This window comes from Lepidochelys kempii, chromosome 1 (genome assembly GCF_965140285.1).
Source record: "Lepidochelys kempii isolate rLepKem1 chromosome 1, rLepKem1.hap1, whole genome shotgun sequence".
Lineage (NCBI taxonomy): Eukaryota > Metazoa > Chordata > Testudines > Cheloniidae > Lepidochelys > Lepidochelys kempii.
Window position 1 is genome coordinate 194279449 of NC_136380.1, and position 21617 is coordinate 194301065.

Genomic DNA, 21617 nt, shown 5'->3' on the forward strand with positions numbered 1-21617 from the left:
AGAGGGGGAATCTTAACCAGTAAAAGCTCTTTGGAGCCAAGAAAGACATTCCTTAAAAAAAATCAAGCTGGAATAAGCCAAAATCTCATTCAAAGATCAAAACAGGCGGCCAATTAAACTAATGCACTGGGCCAAATTTACTGATGGAGTTAGTTGAAATCAATGCAGCTACACTTATTGTCTTTGCTTCAGAGCATTTAGGTTAGTGTTGCAGGCTTGTTAAAAGTGTGTATGTTTGAATAACATTGTATATGTATACCCCCACTTCAAAACCTTTCCTCTGCATGGATGTAAAACATCTCTTGACACTTTTCTTAAGAGTAGGGGACTTGCTATGGGCTTCTTGGCCAAATTTTTCTCTTTTCACCACACTGTTCTGTTGGTTTGGTTGCTACACTTCATCCCTGAAGCAGCCGTGTTACTGTGGAGCTATACGTGCATGGTTTATGAAACTGTGTGCAATCCTTAAAGCTAGATAATTGGGAAATATTTTTTGCAGTGCTTTCCCTGACATCTCTAAACTCTTTTCTTCCCCCCACCTACCAGTGATCATGTCTGCAATATTTGCCTTTATTTTTATGCACGTTCCATGGATGCCATGAACCTGAGGCTACCATTCCTTCCTTAACTTAGTACCATGCAACATTTAATCAGTAACTACTTTAGGAGAAAAGGAACAGCTATCCCACCTGCACCTCTTTGTTTCTCTTTATGTGTCTGGCTTTGTATTTATTATTTAAAAGCTTGAAGTCTTAAGTGATTTTCCGAGTACACATACTGGTAGAATCAATTCATTCAAAAGGGGGTATCAAAAACATTTGGAGGCAGAAGTGACATGTTCAGATAACAGGAGAAGTAAATGAGTAATTCATACGGGGGGAATATATTTAGCTATATTTAGCTAAAAGGGCATTTCAGATTAAATGTGTTCTGATAATGGGTTTTCATCGTAATCCTATTTAACAGACAATTAACTCATAGCACATGGACAGCATGGTCTATTGGTTAGCGCAGGAGACTGGGAGTAAAAGGCTATGGAATTCAATTCGTGACTCAGCTACTTTCTGTGAGCTACACTGTGTAAATTGTACCATGGAAGGAGTAGGCATTGTGGCTCAGAGACACATGTTTGAGTCAAAATTCCTACCCTCCTGCTTACTCCTGGGGGGTAGTAACTTATGACCTGTAATAGGAACACACTACTACTGACCCCGCTCTGGCTCAGCTACGCTGGACCCCTGATCTGGGTAGCCCATACACTGTCTGACTACAGAGCAGTTGAGAGGGCACGTCCCAGTCTGAGTAGATAGACACATGCAGAAGTTAGGGCGCTAAAAATAGCAGTGTGGCTGCAGTGCCATGGCAGCGGCTAAGGCTAGCCACCAGAGTACACACCCAGGGGGTCAGGAGGGATTGTAGTTTGGAAACTAGCTCAGGCTGCCGCTCTTGACTTTGCACTCCTATTTTTAGCGGGCTAGCTCAAGCAGAGCTAATGCATGTCTATCTTCTACCCATGCTGAGAAGCACCCTCAAGGCTGCTGTGGCGTAGGTATATGCTTAAGGACTAAGGAAGAGTCTTTCTCCCTTCTGCAGTCCTGTAGTCCAAGTTACAGTCTAGCCTTGCGTGACTTTGGGAAAGTTACTTAACCTCTTTGTGGCTCAGTTTCTACCTCTGGAAAGTGGTAATAATAATACTCCCCTGCCTGTGAGTTCCTCAGATGAAGGGGGGTGCTACAGATGCCAAATGTGATCGTTATTCTGTCATTCCTCAAGGGACTGCTTTTGATTTCATTTGTTATCCACATCATATTTATACCTAGTGTGTAACATTCTTTTGCTCATATGAATGGTGTTGCTTTCACAAGCCCTGAGGAAGGAGTTTTCAGGTTCTCTTGCCTTACCTTGTGAGTACCTCAGAGCAGAGATCCAATGTCATCCACTCTTGCGATATTTGGTGTTTATGTTAAAACCTGAGTGCCAGGAGTAGTGTGATTACATGAAGGTCTCAGCTCCCATTAAGAAAAAACGAGTACATTATTTCTAGCCCTCGTGGTATGGGAAAAAAGCTTGAAAATGTGAACCATAAAGGCTCAAACCAGAAGGCAAAGGAAAAAAACCCCAATTTTTAATTTTTTTTAAAAACTCAAGACTTTTAAGACAATCTCTTAAAAGGAGGTCAGATTGTCCTTCCTGCATATTTTGAGTACCTGTCCTGTGAGAAATCCTAGTAGAACACTGGGCTTCCCAAAAGATAACATTTCTGAACAGAAAAGGAGTACTTGTGGCACCTTAGAGACTAACAAATTTATTAGAGCATAAGCTGTAGCTCACGAAAGCTTATGCTCAAATAAATTGGTTAGTCTCTAAGGTGCCACAAGTCCTCCTTTTCTTTTTACGGATATGGACTAACACGGCTGCTACTCTGAATTTCTGAAGAGGAGATTCTAACCTAGGAGAGGCATAGGTTCTGCTACTGCTATACCATGGCTCTCCTGAGAGCCCTTCAGTCAGCTGGCCATGATGTAGGAGAGAGAGAAATATCCTTTTCTGTTTCATTTTACGTATTTCATTAGTACAGAGGAGGCAACGGCACTGCGTTGCCCAGGGCTTGTATAGACAGGTTGTAAAACCTGTAGTGGCAGAATAGGCTGGCTTGCGAAGGGCCTCTAGGGAGGGCTGACTTGCTAAGTGCAAGATGTGCAGAGAGTATGCTCCAAACTGTAACAACATGCCTAAGTATGTGCGTGACTAGTGAATGCTGCGTGGCGAACACACTGCAGCAGGCAGTGAATGCTGTAGGTATGCTCAGACAGCAGCCAGTGCTTCATTTTAAACTGCCTCTCTGGCTGGAGTGAATTTAATAGAAAATTCTAACTTTCCTTTCCTTCCTTAGTTTTGTTTTTTTTTAACCATGCTATAGAACTGAACACAAGATTGTTTCCATGCTACAGAATTCTATAGAATGGTTCAAAACATCTATAGAGAGGCAATCATCTTCTATTGCAAACTTCCATAATAATATGGTAATTTTTATAGTTTCATAGTTCATGTTTCATCCCTATTAAATTCCATAGGAATTGTGTATAAGGGGAGACCAGTCCCAAGTAAGACTCAGGAATGTTGGCCTATCTCCATCAGCCCACAACTGCTTGTCAAGCCTAGTCTATTGTTGCTTGGCTGAGCCCTTTGTCAGTGCCATAATTCCAAAGCTCTCGTGCTGGATCAGGGATTAAGTGATACCCAAGAAGATGTCAGACTCCCCCGGCAGACATAAAGGTCTTTTTTTATTTAAGCTGAGCCTCAAACAACCCCCCCCCCACGTGCTCTGCAATGTAAAAATGAGTAGTTAATTAAGGATCTGATTAGGCATCCAATGAACTCAATAGCAAAATTCTCAGTGAATTCAGTGGCCCTATGAACATGGGTGACTTTTAATTGTATAGGTTTGCCGTGGGCTCTGAAGCCACTGAAGGAAAAAGATGTTTGACAAACCCCGAGAGGAGTATCTGAAAGAAAAATAATAATAAAAAAATGGAATTAAAAAACTGGACACTATTCATTGTATTGTACTAAGTAGAAAAAGGGAATAAAAGAGGAAAACAAAATTTTGAAATTTCAATTTTTCAAACAAATATTTTGCAAAAAAGTCTGGAAAAAAACCCAACATTATTCCATTTCAATCCCTGTGAAACAGAAACAATTTTGAAAGTGAATATTTTTTCTGCCAAATTGTTTTTCTATTTTTGACCTGTTCTTCTAGAAATGTTGTTGGATTTTGAACCTGGCTTGACCTGCTCATGGAACCTTTTATATGTTGGTGCTCAGAGTTGCACACATATTTACAGACGTCAATGAAATATGTCAACGTCAACGTTAATGAAATATGTCAATTGAAACTGAAATAGATGTATCCCTTTGTCCTCTCTCAAGGCTAGCAGACAGAGGGGCTCACCAGGAGAGGCCAAGTCTAAGCCCAAGCAGAACCTGTATCTCTGGTTAGCATTGCCTACTCCGCAATGTTTCTCTTTTGGAAATCATGGTGTGACTGTAATTATTTATGAATACTCTGTCTTGACCTTGATCCTATTTACCCACCTCTTGCTCAAGACATGACCCGTCTTATAATCACTTATACAGGAGTAAGAAAAAATTGTCTGTTCTCAAACTTTGTTTGAGAGCAATAATAAGGGTGCGGGGTTGAGTTTTCCACTAAACAAAATAATAGAATCATAGAATATCAGGGTTAAAAGGGACCTCAGGAGGTCATCTAGTCCAACCCCCTGCTCAAAGCAGGACCAATCCCCAACTAAATCATCCCAGCCAGGGCTTTGTCAAGCCTGACCTTAAAAACCTCAAAGAAAGGAGATTCTACCACCTCCCTAGGTAATACATTCCAGTATTTCACCAGCCTCCTAGTGAAAAAGCTTTTCCTAATAGCCAACCTAAACCTCCTCCACTGCAACTAGAGACCATTACTCCTTGTTCTGTCATCTGCTACCACTGAGAACAGTCTAGATCCATCCTCTTTGGAACCCCCTTTCAGGTAGTTGAAAGCAGCTATCAAATCCCCCCTCATTCTTCTCTTCCGCAGACTAAACAATCCCAGTTCCCTCAGCCTCTCCTCATAAGTCATGTGTTCCAGTCCCCTAATCATTTTTGTTGCCCTCCACTGGACGCTTTCCAATTTTTCCACATCCTTCTTGTAGTGTGGGGCCGAAAACGGGACACAGTACTCCAGATGAGGCCTCACCAATGTCGAATAGAGGGGAACGATCACGTCCCTCGATCTGCTGGCAATGATCCTACTTATACATCCCAAAATGCCATCGGCCTTCTTGGCAACAAGGGCACACTGTTGACTCATATCCAGCTTCTCGTGCGCTGTAACCCCTAGGTCCTTTTCTGCAGAACTGCTGCCGAGCCATTTGGTCCCTAGTCTGTAGCGGTGCCTGGGATTCTTCTGTCCTAAGTGCAGGACTCTGCACTTGTCTTTGTTGAACCTCATCAGATTTCTATAGACTATAGTCATAGTCTATAGAGCTGTGATGCATAGTCACATAGCTAGGCTATAGCCCCAGGTCTTGGACAGTGGTTAGCTCAGAAGACTGAAAATCAGGAGAGCTGGGTTCTGTTCCTAGCTCTGCTATTGGCTCATTATGTATCTTTGTTCAAATTATTTAACTTCTCTGTGCCTCTGATTCCCAATCAATAAAATGGAGCTAACGATATCCACTTTTGTAAAGGACAATGAGATTTACAGATGAGTGCAAAGTGTTATTTATTATTATAATGCTGTGCCATGGCTTCTGGACATGGTGCTTTTAATGTGAGTGTTCTACTAATTGACAGTGTTTATGGTTAATGTATTGCGGAGATGCCAAGTGTACAGATGGAGGTCTGGCTGCTCTCTTGTCGCTGAATGAAATGGCACTCATACCCTGTCAGTCTGACAAATTGTTATTCCGGGTAGCCTTTGAAGAGGCTTCAGGCATGCAGGCCTATTTATGCTACTCTTCTGAATTTTCCTACCAGCTACAGCAGTCAGCTGCCTCCTTGACAGTTCTCTGTGTCTGTGACACTTATCTCCACCCATTTCCAATGTGACCACATATAATGGTCAGCTTCACTCTAGGGAATGAGAATCTGAAATTGCAGATTAGTACCTACTGGTAGCTATACTCAAGACTAGATTAGATAGCCTATTGAAAGTTATTGTGCCTCCTAAGCAGGGTGTATGTAAGGTACACTTTTACAACCATACATGGGTATGTTAATCCATTATTATAGAACCGTGCATTAAATATGTAAATCATAGACAGTGCAGTTCTGTTTCCACATTTGAGAACTGCTGCTGCATGTGCCCCACGGGCCTCAGGAACCAATTGAGCATAAGCACATGGTATCCCATGACAACAGCAGTGGAGAGTGGTCACACTAGCATCCAGTGCCCTGATGATGGAAGAGGACTTGGTAACAGGCACACAGCCTTCTTGGTAACAAGCAGTGTGCTTGACAGCCCTGCAGCAGGGAGTGACAGCACAACAGTAGATCATTTCTGTGGTAGGAACCACAAGCACCGGCACCAGAAAAGGAGGGTGCTGCATACCAAGCCCCAAGAACTTAGAAGGGAGGAGGAGTACTGCAGACTTCTGGTACAGACTGGCAGTAGTGCATGTTGCAGATCCACACCCAGCTTAATGGCACAGGGAAGCTGTACACACAGCATCTTCCTTGGGATTCAGCAACACAGACTACTATTGTAGTTTACAGATAAACATCCGACACTAAGAGCATGGATCACTCCCACAGGCAATAACAGGCCTCCTGGCAGTTGGAAGAGTGTGTGCTCTATATGGTGCATTGGCAGCAGGGTTTTGGGTGTACTATATACACTGGCTTTGCAGCAGGGTGTGGGTGTGCTATATATGCTGCCTTGGCAATAGGGATGAGTGGGTGTGTTGCAGCTGTACCCCTCTGGACTCTGCAGCAGAAAGGGAATGCGCACACAGTTTTCTCTCACTGGCAGCATACTATACAACTGTACACAAATCTGATGTTGTTCCAGAACACCAGTCTGCAGCTCTCTGTGCCCAGGATAGAACATCTTTAGACTGGAAATGGCATATACTTTTGGAGGAAATTGTCCTGAAAAATAGTCCGGGATATGGTCACTTTTGGTGAAGAGACATCAAATAAACAACACCAATAATAATAAAAATAAAATAATAATAATTAATAAAAATAATATCTAGCTCTTCAGTAACACATTTCATTAGTAGATCTCAAAGTGCTTTACAAAGAACGTTACTATCATCATCCCCCTTTTACAGATGGGGGAAACTGAGGCACAGGGCAGTGAAGTGACTTGCCCAAGGTCACCTAGCAGGCCCGTGGCAGAGCATTTGTTTTACTGACAGCTGTGTATTATCCTAAAGCAGGTAGGACTGGTTATGATGTTGAGTGATGTTTGAAGATCACATTTTTTCTCCCCTGTTTTTTAATTGTTTTGTGGGAGGTGACACAGGGACAGAGTTAAGGCTGCTTGGATGAATTCAGCTCTGCCATTCCAAACTTCCTAACTCTTTTTGCAGGATGATTTTCCTGGCTAAGTTCCAGGTTTTGTTTTAAAAAAAAAATGACAGTATAAAGGTTTTTTCCCCCCCCTTAAAATAACTGTGAACTTGCAATTAACTTACACTCCCTATTTACAACCTTAACTCCAATTTAATAAAGTTTACCAGTTAAGGTATTTAATTAGTGGGCGGAGTGAAGTGAGGCCCTACTCTCAACTCTGTGGCATTTGTATGTATGTAGCATAATTACTTTTGAAAACTGCAGCTAATCAATTCCAGCATATCAGGGAATGTTCTAGGTATCAATGGGCAGAAGCCTATTGATTCTGGTAATAATCAGAAAACAGGAAAAGCCTGATTTCCACTATCTGGCTTACAGAGTGCTGCAGGCAGAGAAAGTTCCCTGTTGCTCTCTGCAGCAGCCTATTCACTTATTAGAGGGCCATGCACTTCACTGCTTATGTGGGGTGAGCTGTACACCCGGTTGGGTCTCTTGCTCCTCCCATCCCACTGCAGCCAGCTCCCTCCCTTACCAACAGGGTCCTTGCCTCCTCTTTCCTGCACCCTCGCTGGGCTCCTGACAGCCTTTCAGGCCAGCCTCTAACCGGGTCCCTCACCACTCCCTCTGACAAGTTCCTCCCCAGCCAGGCATCTATTTGCACTTAAAAAGTTGGCAGGTTTCAGAGTAACAGCCGTGTTAGTCTGTATTCGCAAAAAGAAAAGGAGTACTTGTGGCACCTTAGAGACTAACCAATTTATTAGAGCATAAGCTTTCGTGAGCTACAGCTCACTTCCTCAGATGCATATCGTGGAAACTGCAGCAGGCTTTATATATACACAGAGAATATGAAACAATACCTACTCCCACCCCACTGTCCTGCTGGTAATAGCTTATCTAAAGTGATCATCAGGTGGGCCATTTCCAGCACAAATCCAGGTTTTCTCACCCTCCACCCCCCCACACAAATTCACTCTCCTGCTGGTGATAGCCCATCCAAAGTGACAACTCTTTACACAATGTGCATGACAATCAAGTTGGGCTATTTCCTGCACAAATCCAGGTTTTCTCACATCCCCCCCACCCCCATACACACACAAACTCACTCTCCTGCTGGTAATAGCTCATCCAAACTGACCACTCTTCAAGTTAAAATCCAAGTTAAACCAGAACATCTTGGGGGGGGGGTAGGAAAAAACAAGAGGAAACAGGCTACCTTGCATAATGACTTAGCCACTCCAAGTCTCTATTTAAGCCTAAATTAATAGTATCCAATTTGCAAATGAATTCCAATTCAGCAGTTTCTCGCTGGAGTCTGGATTTGAAGTTTTTTTGTTTTAAGATAGCGACCTTCATGTCTGTGATCGCGTGACCAGAGAGATTGAAGTGTTCTCCGACTGGTTTATGAATGTTATAATTCTTGACATCTGATTTGTGTCCATTTATTCTTTTACGTAGAGACTGTCCAGTTTGACCAATGTACATGGCAGAGGGGCATTGCTGGCACATGATGGCATATATCACATTGGTGGATGTGCAGGTGAACAAGCCTCTGATAGTGTGGCTGATGTTATTAGGCCCTGTGATGGTGTCCCCTGAATAGATATGTGGGCACAATTGGCAACGGGCTTTGTTGCAAGGATAAGTTCCTGGGTTAGTGGTTCTGTTGTGTGGTATGTGGTTGTTGGTTTCATATTCTCTGTGTATATATAAAGCCTGCTGCAGTTTCCACGATATGCATCTGAGGAAGTGAGCTGTAGCTCACGAAAGCTTATGCTCTAATAAATTGGTTAGTCTCTAAGGTGCCACAAGTACTCCTTTTCTTTTTTTAAAAAGTTGGATAACACATACACAGATCGGCCTGCATGAGCAACAAAGCGGGTGACCGTCTAGTTTTAAAACATTGGTGAACGACTCCATGACAAGAGCCCCTGCAGCGCTTGCAAGCTACAGGGGATGTCTTACAGGCTTTGCAGGGCTGAGGCGAGGTGGAGGAGAGGGCATTCAGAGGATGAAGGAATAGGATAAGGAGCAAGGATGACACACACCCCTGAAGGACAAAAGTTTTACCGACGAACAGCGCCGGTGTGAACAGTGCTTTGTCAGCGGGAGAGCTCTCCCGGCCACAAAGCTGCTGCTGCTGCTGGTGCTGCCTCTCGTTGGGGGCGGAGTTTTTTGGTTGGCAGGAGAGCTCTCTCCCGCCAACAAAGAGCGGCCCCGCGGCGCACCTTTTAGTGGCAGGGCTGTAGTGGCCTCAGCTGGGTCGCTAAAAGGTGGGCGGCGTAAACATAGCCTGAGCAGAGCATGCTTGTTTGTTGGGGCATGTTATTCGAGGAGAATCCCAGCCTTCTCTTTTGAAGAAAAAGGAAGACTTCAGGTCTCTGAGCGTGTGGAGAAAAGCTAGAAAACGTGCCCCGCGTTCAGCCGAAGGCCTCAAACACCAGATGCCAAATAAAAAGGTCCCCCAAGTGAATTTTTACTTGTGATGTTAAGCCCATTCTCTTTGGCGGGGGAAGGGGCTGCTTCACGGGTTTAACGCTTGCGGCTGGCAATACAGTGTCTTGCAAGTGCGACAGCGCCTCCCCCCACAGGGTCCAGGACCCCGAACAGAGCCCAGGACCCGACAAAACAGACGGAACTGCGCAGCACGCGCCCCCGCCCGCCTCTCCTCGCACTGGGATTCTCCCGCCCACCTCCGCGCCCCCGCGCCGGGATCCCAACCCCGCCCCGCGAACGTCCGCGCGCGCGCGCCGCGATTGCCCCCTCCCCCGCCCGGGGTAACCGAAAGCGAAACCCGCCGGCCCCGCCCTGCTGGCGGCGGAAGCGCGTCAGTTCGGGCGCGTCCCTGGCCGGCGCGGTTCGCGGCGAGGCGGAGGCAGCGCGGCTTCCCCCGGGCCGAGTGGCGCCTTGCGGACGGGGACTATGTGGGCGCTGGGGGCCTGGGTGCTGCTGGGCGCCGTGTGCGCGGGTGAGTCCGCCGCCTCCCCCCCCCCCCCGGGCCTGGAGCCCCCGGCCCGGCGCATCAGGAGCCCCGGCGCTGGCAGCGGCCCCCGGGCGTGAAGGGCGGGGCCTGGCGCTGTCCCTGAGCGGCAGGAGCCGCGGGACCGGGTGCGGGGCTCCGGGCCCCTCCGCCAGCCCGGGGTGGCTCCTCGCACCCGGGCGCCGCGTGGCTGGGTGGGGCCCGGGGCTGTGCTGAAGGCGCCGGTCCCAGCAAAGGTCCCTGGGAGAGGCCGGGGGAGGAGGCCGGGGGAGGGGGGTCTGGGTGTGTCTGAGTGTGGGTCTGTGTCTTGGGAACCAAGCCGGGTGGGGGCTGCTCCTTCCGAGCCCAGTGCCAGGCTCTGCCTTAGGGGCAGTGTAAGCCATCTTCCCAAGCCTCTGTGGGTGCAAAGTTAAATGTCGCCACCCGTGTGTTAGGCTCCTGCATGGGAGGGGGTCCGGCCGGCCAGTGCTGAGCACCCACAGGTTCTCTTGCAGGCCGTGGGAGCAGCAGGTGCTCGGGACCCCCAAAGAGCAGGCCACTGGCGGTTAGAAATCAAGCTAGCTTTTAACGTCGATGTTTAATGTTTTCGGGCCCTTTGTAGGTTGTTAGACGTGTGTATGCACAGAGGCCCCCTACTAAGTAATTATATAATTGCGTAAATAAATACATTCTCTTGTCATATCAATCTGTAAAAAGGGAAATAAGAACAATCTGGAGAATTACAGACCAGTCATCTTAACTTCTGTACCTGGAAAGACAGTAGAGCAAATAATTATGCAATCGATTTGCAAACAACTTGAAGATAATAAGGTGATAAGTGGCAGTCAGCTTGGATTTGTCAAAAACAAATCATGTCAAGCCAACCTGATAGCTTTCTTTGACAGGGTAATAAGCCTTGTGGATAGGGAGGAAGCCATAGATGTGGTATATCTTGACTTTAGTAAAGCTTTTGATACTGTCTCGCCTGACCTTCTCATAAACAAACTCGGGAAATGCAAACTAAATGGAGCCACTATACTGTACTATACTATACTGGGCTCTGGGGATAGGGGATGCAGGTATCTGGGCAAGGGGGACGACCGCGGCTGGGCTCATGGAGGAGATAGTGTGGGTATCTGTGCCGGTGGGGCCGCGTGACTGGGCTCAGAGGGGGTGTTGGGTATCTCAGAGGAGGGGTTGGCTGGGGGGGGCAACCGTGGCTGGCTCGGGAGATGGGGGGTTGTATGTTTCTGGCCTCTGGCTGGGCTCCTGGGGGGAAGGAGGCAGAGAAACAGAAATCTGGGTTGTCATAGGGGTTTCTTTATGTCTATTCCTGGGAGAATTCGTGTGTGTCTGTCTGTATTGTTACAGACTTACTTGCTGACAGGTATTTTGAAATAAATTATCAAAATAATTGAAACTGGTGTGATTATGTAGTGTTGTTTTGACAAATAAAATTTGCAGAATTTTAAAGTATTGTATGCAGAATTTTTTTTTTTTCACAGAATTTTTTATATTTGTGCAGAATGCCCAGTAACTCATGTACACGGTTAACTTTACACACAAGTGTTCGCAGGATTTGCGGGTCTTGATATAGTGTCTAGCACATTGAGGTTCTTGATCCAGTTTGAGGCTTCTGGGCATGAAGGCAATTGGATATTGTGAATCTTTAATTAAAAAAAAAAAACCACTATAGTTGTTGAGCTGTAGATAACTAACAAAAATACTGAACATAGACACTCGTGCTGTAAAATCAGATTATTTTGATTATCATCTTGCTTCTCCTGGCACCCTATTTGACTTAAACTTCTGACATTATAGCAGCCAATATTCTTGAGAACTTAGGGTTGAAAAGGAATGTTTTATGCTATTAGAAAACTTGCACCCCAAGCTTTTAGATCAATGGTCCTCAAACTGTGGGTGCACCCCCTAGCGGGGCATAGAGGAATGTTTGGGGGGGACAGTGGGGTCAGGCATTCCCCCATGGGGGGCAGGGAAGGAGCACCGCCGAGCTCTGCTCTGGCTACGGCTCTGGTGCCCACTCCAGGCCCCACCCCCAGCTGGGCCTGGGCTGCTGGCCCAGCCATGGCTCCCACTGCTGGTGGCCTCAGCCCCTGGCCACGGCTCTGCTCCAAGCCCCAGATTTGCCCCCAGCTGCGGCCTCAGCCCCTGGCTTCTGGCCCGGCCTGGCTGCAGCTCCAGCCACATCTCCAGGCCCTGACCATGGCCCCACTCCCAGCTGTGGCCCCAGCTCCACCCATTGCCCAGCTGCGGCCCCAGCCCTGACTGTGGCCCCACTCCTGGCCCTGCCTCCCAATGGCATCATTGACATGCAGATCTCATTTACCTGGGAAGCGTCTAGATACTATGGCAATAAATGCTATAAGATAACCTTTAGATGGATATGTGGAGAGAATTTAGCCTTCTGTTTTTAAAAATTCTGATAAATTTTGGTTCATAGTGTAGGAAAATACCACCTGAAATTTCTGAATTATCTGACCTACTGACCAGATACAGCTAAATAAATGAGAAGATATGCTCTTATTTGATCTACATATTTTTGGGGTGAGCAATCCCTCTATACAAAAATAAGACATAATTTGCAAAGTAAGTTCTAAACCTCAGGGGATTTGGCTCCACCTTCAGAGTACAGGAGGTACAAATAACAAACATAACTTTTGTACAAACCATCACTCATTCTTTCCATGCTTCTCTAGGGAGCATGGAAGCAGAAACAACAGTGGTGTTTGTTTCCCTCCTTAGCCCCCTTTCAGCTGCAAAGAAAAATTCTACAGAAGAAGAGCTTGTCCCTTACTGATTACTCCCTGGAGGAATTCTGTGCCAATGCGTGTATATGGAAAACATGTCGTCGTTCCTCCAACCCCCCCCCCCCCCCCCCCCTTGCAGATTTCTTTGCTTCCCTGCAGAAAGTGACAGGGAAGCCACGTGGGGAGGGACTGGGGATGCCCATGGACATAGTTTGGGAGGGCATTGTCCCTCCAAACAGAGGCGAGGTGGGAGCCACACGGGGTCACCTGCCACTGCAATTCTCCATTTCCCCCCCCCCCCCCATTTCTGCAAGCGCAAAGCTGCCTGGCTGAAGGAGGGTGCTGTTTGAACACCGCCTCCTGAGTCCTAGTGCTTGTCATGTTCCCCTTCTGTGTACTGGGAACCATCCTGTTTTCTGTACAACAGTGAGTGCCTGCGGTGGGGGAAGGCAGGAATGGTGACGGGGGTAAATGGGAAAGGCTGGTGGGGTGGGGGGAAGAGGCAGTGGGGAAGGAAGGGGGTGGGACAGGGTGGGGGAGGTGGATATTGGTGTGAGGGGGGTAGAGAGTGGGGAGAGGAATGGGGAGGGGATGGGGCAAGAGGCATTAGGGAATGGCGATGGGATGGGGAAGAGAAGGGCATAGAGGAAGCAGGAGCCCAGCATCTGGTGTCCCCTTGGCAGCAGCTGCCGCTGGGGCTCTCTTGTTAAGAAGGCCCATCAAACCCCCACCCCAACTGGCCCCATCTCCCCTGCACCTGGACCATCCCGATGTGCCCCCCAGACCCTCACCCCAACAAGCCCCAGCCAGCTGCAGCCGGATCCCCCTGCTGAGCACCGCAACTTCCCCCTGCTGAGCCAGACCCCCCTGCAGAGTTCTATTGCCCCTGCACTTGGAGCCCCCCGCATCGAGATCCCCTACTGAGCCATCTGCATCCAGCTTGCCCTACACCTGGATCCCCCCTACTAAGGCCCTCTGCACTTGGATCCTGCTGGGTTGAGTCGGCCTGCCCACACTTGATGTGCCTGGCACAGTGGGGCAGGGCCCCGGGGTGTTTCTGGCTCAGACCCGGCCCTTTCAGTGTGTTAGGGTCAGGTGAAACTTCACCGCCAAGTCGCTGTCCCAGGGGAGGGGAGCTGCATGGTGATCTCCCACCTCCAAGTGGCCTGTGTTCCCCACTGCCATGCTGGAGCCTCCACATTTATTAACAAATAAAATTTGCAGAATTTTAAAATATTGTGCCAAAAAATTAAAAATTCTGCACACAGAATTCCCTCAACAGTAACTGATGGTACAGGCACATGCATGTCTGCCTTAAGTCAAAGTCGAACTTTAGTGGGGCTGCTCATATACTTAGTTAAACATGTGCTTTGCTGAAATTGGGCCTTAGTGCAGATGTTTTCTCCATGTGGCCCTAGACCCAGAAAATATCCCAGAAGAATTGTCTGGTTAGATGCAGCACTGAGAATGTTGTATTAATGTTTACTTATGTATGTTAGGTACTTCTAAGACACCAGTTGTGGTGGTTCCCAAACATCATATAAGAATCAAGAAGCAGTAAATATGCCTAAAAAAGGGCTGTAATCTCCTCTTGCCTCTTCCTCTCTCTTTCCAAGCATAGCCTTCTTGGGGAATATTTTTTTTAAATCCATCCATCCTTCCTCTCTTTCTCAGAGTTTTTCTTCTTCTTATCTCTTGTTTTCCCTCTTGTTGTCTCTAATGAAGAACATTAATCTGTGCTTGTTTCAAGTGTATGATCAGGTCTGGCCATCCATTGAACTTTTCAATATTTCAATAGCTTTCTTGGTGCTCAGGTGTTGGGTAAATTAATTGTGGAAGACTGTCTAATCAAACTTTTTTTTTCTTCCAGGTTCTGCCCAGTTGCAGTTCAATGCAATCAAGTCTGTTGAACAAACCATTTGTAATAAAACAGTCATCCTACCTTGCATAGTGACTAATCTAGCACAGAAGAGTATTAGAGCCATGTTTGTTAAATGGAAACTAGAAAAAAAAGAATTTTTCAGTTTTGACGGATTTACAGCAGAGACCCACAGAAACAAGAATTTTTCATCTGCTGTGTTAGAATCTGTACAAAATTTAAGTCTGGGCAGTGCCTCCTTGTCAATTTCAAAAACGCAAGCAGTTCCAGGAAACTACAGTTGTGAAGTGACAGAATCGAATAGGGAAGGAGAAACTGTAATTGAACTTATATACCGTGTAGGTAAGTTGATGTCATGTGATTTTGTAAGCCTGCTATGAAATGAAACAAACCAGGTCTTGAGAGAGAGGACATAAAATAACAAATGTGAAAATGAACCATTAAAAATACCTAGAACATAAAGCCCAGTCTTTACTCACCTGAGCAGTCCTTGTGAGCATAGTTATATCAAAGTCCAGGGGAATATTTCTGTGAGTAAGAGTTGGGCCTGCCGGCTGGCATTGTCTCTGTTAACTTTTAAGGATGCTGAGGCTTTTTCACCTGATTTAGATTTTACAGACTATATGGTATTTGTGCCACACTCACTTTAGTTTATGTATATGCTGATCCATTTTCTAGATCATAGAAATACAGAGCTGGAAGGGAACTCGAGAGATCATGTGGTCCACACATCCTCCTTGAGCCCCTGAGCTGAGGCAGGACCAAATATATATCCAAATATATATATCAGTGGTTTTCAAACATTTTTTCTGGCAACCCAGTTGAAGAAAATTGTTAATGCCCACGACCCAATGGAGCTGGGGATGAGGGGCTCAGGACCGAACCAGAGGGTTGGGGTGCAGGGGTAAGGGCTGCGGGGTGGGGCTGGGAATGAGGGATTCAGGGTGTGTGGAGGCCTCTGGAGTAGGTCAGGAGGTTGGGGTATGGGAGGGGGTCAGGGCTCTGGACTGGGGGTGCAGACTCTGGGATGGGGCCAGGGATGAGGGGTTTGGGGTGCAGGAACGGGCTCCGGATTTGCAGGGCTCATAGCTGGGGCAGGGGATTGGGGCGCAGGGTTGGGGCACAGGCTTACCTCAGGCGGCTCCCGGTCAGCGGCGCAGCGGAGGTGCTAAGGCAGGCTTCCTGCCTGTCCTGGCACTGCGGCCTGCACTGAATCTTGGAAGCCGCCAGCAGCAGGTCCAGCTCCTTGGCAGAGGTGTGCAAGCGGCTCTTGCCCACAGGCACTGCCTCCCCTCCAGCTCCAGTGCTTGGGGCAGGGTAGCGCGCAGAGCCATGTGGCCACCCTGCCTAGGAGCTGGACCTGCTACTGGCCACTTCCAGGGCGCAGTGCAGTGTCAGAACAGGTAGGGACTAGCCTGCCTTAGCTGGGCAGCACCGTCAATGGGACTTCTTAACGGCCCGGATAGCGGTGCTGACCAGAGCCGCCCTGACCCAGTGCCTTACATTCCAGTCGCGACCCACAGTTTGAAAACCACTGCTCTAGACCAGTGGTCACCAACTGGTCAATCCTGGAGCCTTTGAGCATCGATCCCGGTCTCGGTCCTCCATCTTGTCCCGTCACCTCCTTCAGCATCGCAGCCAGCTAGGGGAGTACATCCCACCCAATCGCACTCTCAGCCAAAGAGGTGGTGGTTTTCCAGTAGCAGACGGCACTTTAACAAAGCGCACGCTGCAGGAACAGGGCAGCCCAGATGCCAGATGCGCCCGCTGAACTCACAGTACAGCTGAAATGCAGCTCTCTGCCCGAACCACAGGCTGCAATGCTGCTGGCGTAGCTGCAGCGCTGATTTGGTGGATGCATTCTCAGCGGGTGGTGTTGCCTTCTTCTTACCCTTGAAACATGCTTAAAGGGACAGGGAGGTGTTGAGAGGGCTGGGCTTACTGCCTTGAATTGCTGCTAGGCTCTCTCCTCTGATCCTGAAAAGGCATCAGCAGAAAACTGCCCATCACCCATTTCCTAACCTGGGCAGAAATGCAGCGCTTCTGCTTCTGCACAGAACAAGTTCCAGCAACTGCCGATGGGTGCTCCCTTGCCACACCCAGCCAGAAGACACTACATCTGGGGGAAACCAGCAGAGAGGAAATCCCCAGTCACTCAATAGTGGCGGGGGTGGGGCAGGAGCAGGAAATCAGTGTTGCCAGTCAAAGGAAGCCCCAGCTTGAGAACAGCCCTGATTAAACAAGCAGCCCCACACAGGTTAAACCACACACATGCAAGGCGTATACCAACCCCATCCCAAACAAAAGAGCAGCCTTAGCCTGTCAGAGGCTGCAGGGGGTTAACAACAACAGCCACCTTGGTAATTGCCATGGCATGAAATGAAATACTCTAGTCTCCTGACTGGGGCTTTGAAATACCATTAATGGAGCAGAGCCTGTTTCCAGCCCAAAACCTGGTGCTCCCAGCCGGGCAGGGGAACGAAATAATAGATTGCCTTCTCGCTGCGAATTCAGAATGGTTTTTGATGTCGGGTCATTCAGTGTCGTAACTGGAATAACAACACAATTCATTTGGCTAATTTGGGAGGATGAATGAGCTGTTGGGGGTGACATTAATGCTGAATAAGGAGAAGGAAGGGCGGGAAGGGACTGGCAGGGAAGAGGCTCCACTAATCTCAGGCAGGAGGGACAGTGCCTCTGCTTCCAGAAGAAAATCCAGTCACTACCTGGGGCCTTGAGCAAGGAGAGCATGTGACTGGGATTGTTATTATGTGGACAGCTGTGTGCATGTGTTTGTACCATGGTGAGCTGTCTGTGGGACCGTCACAACCAGCATGTCAGTTCTAGTGTATCTGGGATACCTGTTGGTGCTAATGGACTGGGGTTTGCACGCTGTGTACACATGCAGGGTGCATGACTGGCCAGGAGAGGTGGGTGTGTAAGGAACGGAGGCCAGACCTATGATAGGAGCACTTAGCTAGAAGCTAGAGCACTGCTATACTGTATGGCAGACCGTTCTTAGCCAAACTAGCTTATCCCAGCCAAACTGCGCTTTTATCAGTATCTTATCCAGCACCTATGAGCAAAATAAGCTATACTGGCAAACCCCACATTTGCCTCCCTTCCGCTCCCAGCCCCAATCCTATCCCTCTGCTCCACATGATCGCCGCTTTCCTTCCATTCCCAGCGGAGAAGACACCTCACCTGCTCGTCATCATCTCCTTCCTCTTCCCTAGGAGCCTGGCTCCACAACCACCCTCCCCCCCGCCAATCCACCTTCCCATCTCGGACCCTACTCCCCATCTAACCTCCCCCACATTCAAAGCTTCAGCAGAGCCGGTTTCCCTGTGGAGTTGATTTGAGCTTCTTTAAAATGTGGCGCGTGATGGAGTTTCTTCTTCCTGCAGTGGGGTGGATAGGCAGTGGACACGATGTCCCCTGAACCTCTCTCTGCACTACAAACCAGGGCACCCTCCCTTCTTTCATGGAGCTCCAGGAGAGAATGGCACTGGGACTCTAGTGATCGTGAAGCGGTGTCATAGCTATTCACATTTCTTTGGTTTTACACGTCACCAGCAGGGAGAAGGGCCGATGCAATAACCATGCAGAGCAAGTGAGGGGCTGAACAGCCAGGTCTCAACTGAGTTCCTTTGGGCTCTAGAGGATATGTTGATATCATAGGCAACTTTTTGTCATTTGCTAGGAAGTGGCTTCTCCTCCTGCCCCGTTACCTTTGGGTTATGGCTTCCCTTTCCCTGTGCTATTGGCTCCTCTGTCTCCTGCTGCCTCTCACCCACTTATCCCCAGTTTTTGCTACCCCTTGTGGAACCCCTCTACTTTTCGTCCTTCCTGCAGCTGCCTCAACCCCAGTTTGGTATTCCCGCCTCTTATCCAACCTACCTCTGTCCTTTCATCCTTTTGTTGTTGCTTCCTCCCACTCTTTGCTGCCCCTGCCACCAATTCGCCTGCTGCTACCCCTGACCGTTGCTGCCTCCTCTCCTCCTGACTACCTGGTGATCTTGTTCGGGAAGACTGCTGGTGCTCAGGGGGCTAAGCTGGGATTCCATGAGAAAGAGCTGGTCCAGCTGCCGTGGAAAGTGGTGGATCTAGCCCACAAGAAGGTATTTCTCTGAGTACGGCCTCCCCCTTCGGCCCCCCATGCCCCCAGACTCAGGAGGGGAGACGAGGCTGCTGGCATTGATTGCCCGTGTGCATTCAGCAGGGAGCTCCCTGGTGGAGGATTAAAACAATCAGCTCACCAGCTGCCATGGGAAGTTGGGGCTGGTGCCTGCGAGCCTTGAGGAGAAAGTGCTTCCTCGGCTAGGAGCACAGACGCAGTTAGGCGACAGCCCAGACCACCCCCTGTTACAGGGCTTGTGGTCAAGCAAACAATCTCCACCAAGACCCATGGCGCACCAACCCTCACAGGCTTTTCCCCTGGGCCTCCAGCCCATGGGACAGCTGTCCTACATGCTAGAGGGAGCTGAGGGGGAAAATGCAAAGCCCTGCTTCCCACAGGCCCTGCAGGGGGTTTCTCCTTGGCCTGGGTGCTTGCTCAGGAAGGAAGGCGTTCATGGGGAAAGCAAAAGAGCTGACTTCTTTCTCCTTCTGGAGTTGGGCAGCCTGCACGCAGCGCTGGTCAGATCTGAGCACTTGGACCTGACAGATGAATGCAAAGAAACAGCCAAGCTTGAGGGCCCTTTCATTGAAGGTCGTTGGGTTTTAGTTCTCTGTTAAATTTCCTGAAACTTTATTTCTTCTTTGCACATGAGCCAGGGGTAGAGACAGGCTCCAGCATGACCAGTCTTATCTCCACAAAGTACAGGGGTGCTCTCTTCTTCTTTCCTAATAACCAGGAGGCGCCATAACTCTTGGCACCTTTGGTTGCAAGTGCAGAATTGGAAAAAAAGAAAAGAAAAAAAGCTTATCATGCGTGGCACGCATGTCTACCACTCAGAAGTGTTAGACTATAGTTGTAGCTAGTGCTCTCCTCTTTTCTCTTTTTATACTAAAAAATACATACCTAGCTAGCTAGCATTAATAATGAGTGACAACCCCGGGCCATCTAAAAAGAAACCGAAAACCTACAACTTTTATTCGGAATGGGAAAATAAATTTCTGCTCGCGACAGTGAAAGATAAGTGCATGTGTCTTCTGTGTCACACAAGTATTTAAATAAGTAAAAAGGAGAATTTAGAAAAGCACCACTAAACAATGCATAGCAAATTCAAGAACAGTTTTCCCTTGATTAGCCCACTATGTACAAAGAAAGTTAATGAATTAAAGGCTGTTTTGAAAGCTCAACAGTCATGTTTTACTAAACCAGCAGCAAAAGGGAAGGCCTCTACTGAAGCATCGTTTAGTGTTTGCCATCTGCTGGCAAAACACAATAAATCACGGATGGAGAAGTATTTAAAGAGGCAGTGACTGTGGCAGCAGACTCCTTATTTAAAGACTTTCAAAACAAAGAGGAAATGATGACAGCAATCCAGAGCATGTAAGTTGGTGCTTCCACAGTAGCAAGATGGGTGGAATCTTTGTCCGACGACGTCTTTCAGCAACTACAGCAGGATTTTAATGACTGCAAATGCTTTTCACTGCAGTTTTTGATGAATTGATCAACATGACCGACGCAGCCCAGGTAGTTGTTTTTGTTCAAATGGTTTTTAAGGATGACAAAACTAAAGAGGACCTTCTGACTGTTTTGTCCCTTAAGGAGAGAACAAGAGGTGAAGATATCTATAATGAATTCAAAAAGTACATTCTTGAGAAAATCATTCTAATCAAGAAACTTGTTTCAGTCTCAATGGATGGTGCATCCGGCATGCTTGGCGCACATGCAGACTTTGTTTCATTTTGCAGAAATTATCCAGATTTTCCTTCATTTGTGAATTACCACTGTATAATCCACCAGCAAGCACTAGCAAATAAAGTTACGGACTTCTCACATGTAATGAAAATCGTTGTCAGAATTGTAATCTCAATTCGAGCAAGAGCCCTCCAGCACTGCCTGTTTAAATCTTTACTTGACGAAGTGGATGCTACTTACGGTGAGCTGCTCCTCCATGCAGATGTGAGGTGGTTAAGCGGGGGGAAAGTCCTGCAAAGATTTTTGGATCTAATGCCAGAAATCATCACTTTTCTAAAATCAAGGAATGAAGTGTGTAATGAGCTCTCAGATAATGTATGGCTGCTGGACTTACTGATGTAACGTCCACATTGAATGAGCTGAACTGTGAACTGCAGGGAAAGGGCAGAAACTTACCACATACAATCAGAGCGGTGAATGCATTCAAATTGAAACTGAGTCTGTAATCCTTCCAGTTAAAGGATAAAATGCTGCAGCACTTCCCAGTATGGAGAAAATACTAGAAAAAATTGAAGACAAAGAAAAATGGTTCCACCCTGAAAAGTTCTGTGCACAGCTGACCAAATTAGCAGAGGAATTCAAGAGGCGATTTCAAGAATTAGACATGATGGAGCCAGTCATCATGTAGATCTCAAATCCGTTCCTTCCAGCAGACATTGGTGGGTTGGCCCTGACATTCCATCAGGTGTTTGATTTACAAAGTAATGGAGTTTATATGGAGCTAATTATCATGCAGAATAACATTGAGCTGAAAGCCAGATCAAGGGACAGCGATTTTTGGGGACCCGTAAACCGAGAAAAGTATCCCCTTCTGTTGTCCTGTGCTTTAAAAGTGAAAGCTTACTTTGGTTCCACCAATCTGTGTGAGATGGCGTTCTCACAAATGAAGATTATCAAGTCCAAGTATCGCACCCACATCACAGATGCACATCTGCAGGACTGCCTCCGACTAGCTATTTCAAATTACAACCCGAATTTCAAGACACTGGTTGGTAATGTGCAGTCACAAGTGTCAGACTTAGTAAGAAGGGAAAATGTATAATTATGTATATTAAGCAATTGATCTCAGCT

General features: G+C 47.5%; 1 protein-coding gene across 5 annotated transcripts in view; it reads left to right on the forward strand.

Moving 5' to 3' along the window:
* Positions 1-9853: 9853 nt before the first annotated feature.
* The window catches only part of CD47 (CD47 molecule), a 42709-nt gene continuing 30945 nt past the window's right edge, over positions 9854-21617 (forward strand). For 4 of the 5 annotated variants that reach the window (XM_073306423.2, XM_073306433.2, XM_073306439.1 and 1 more), the window contains exons 1-2: positions 9855-10039; positions 14669-15019. In XM_073306423.2, coding sequence (XP_073162524.1) covers positions 9994-10039; positions 14669-15019 — 397 coding nt within the window. In that variant the 5' untranslated portion in view covers positions 9855-9993. Of the gene's footprint in view, positions 10040-14668; positions 15020-21617 lie in introns of all 5 variants that reach the window. The other variant, XM_073306458.1, reaches the window with a different exon arrangement.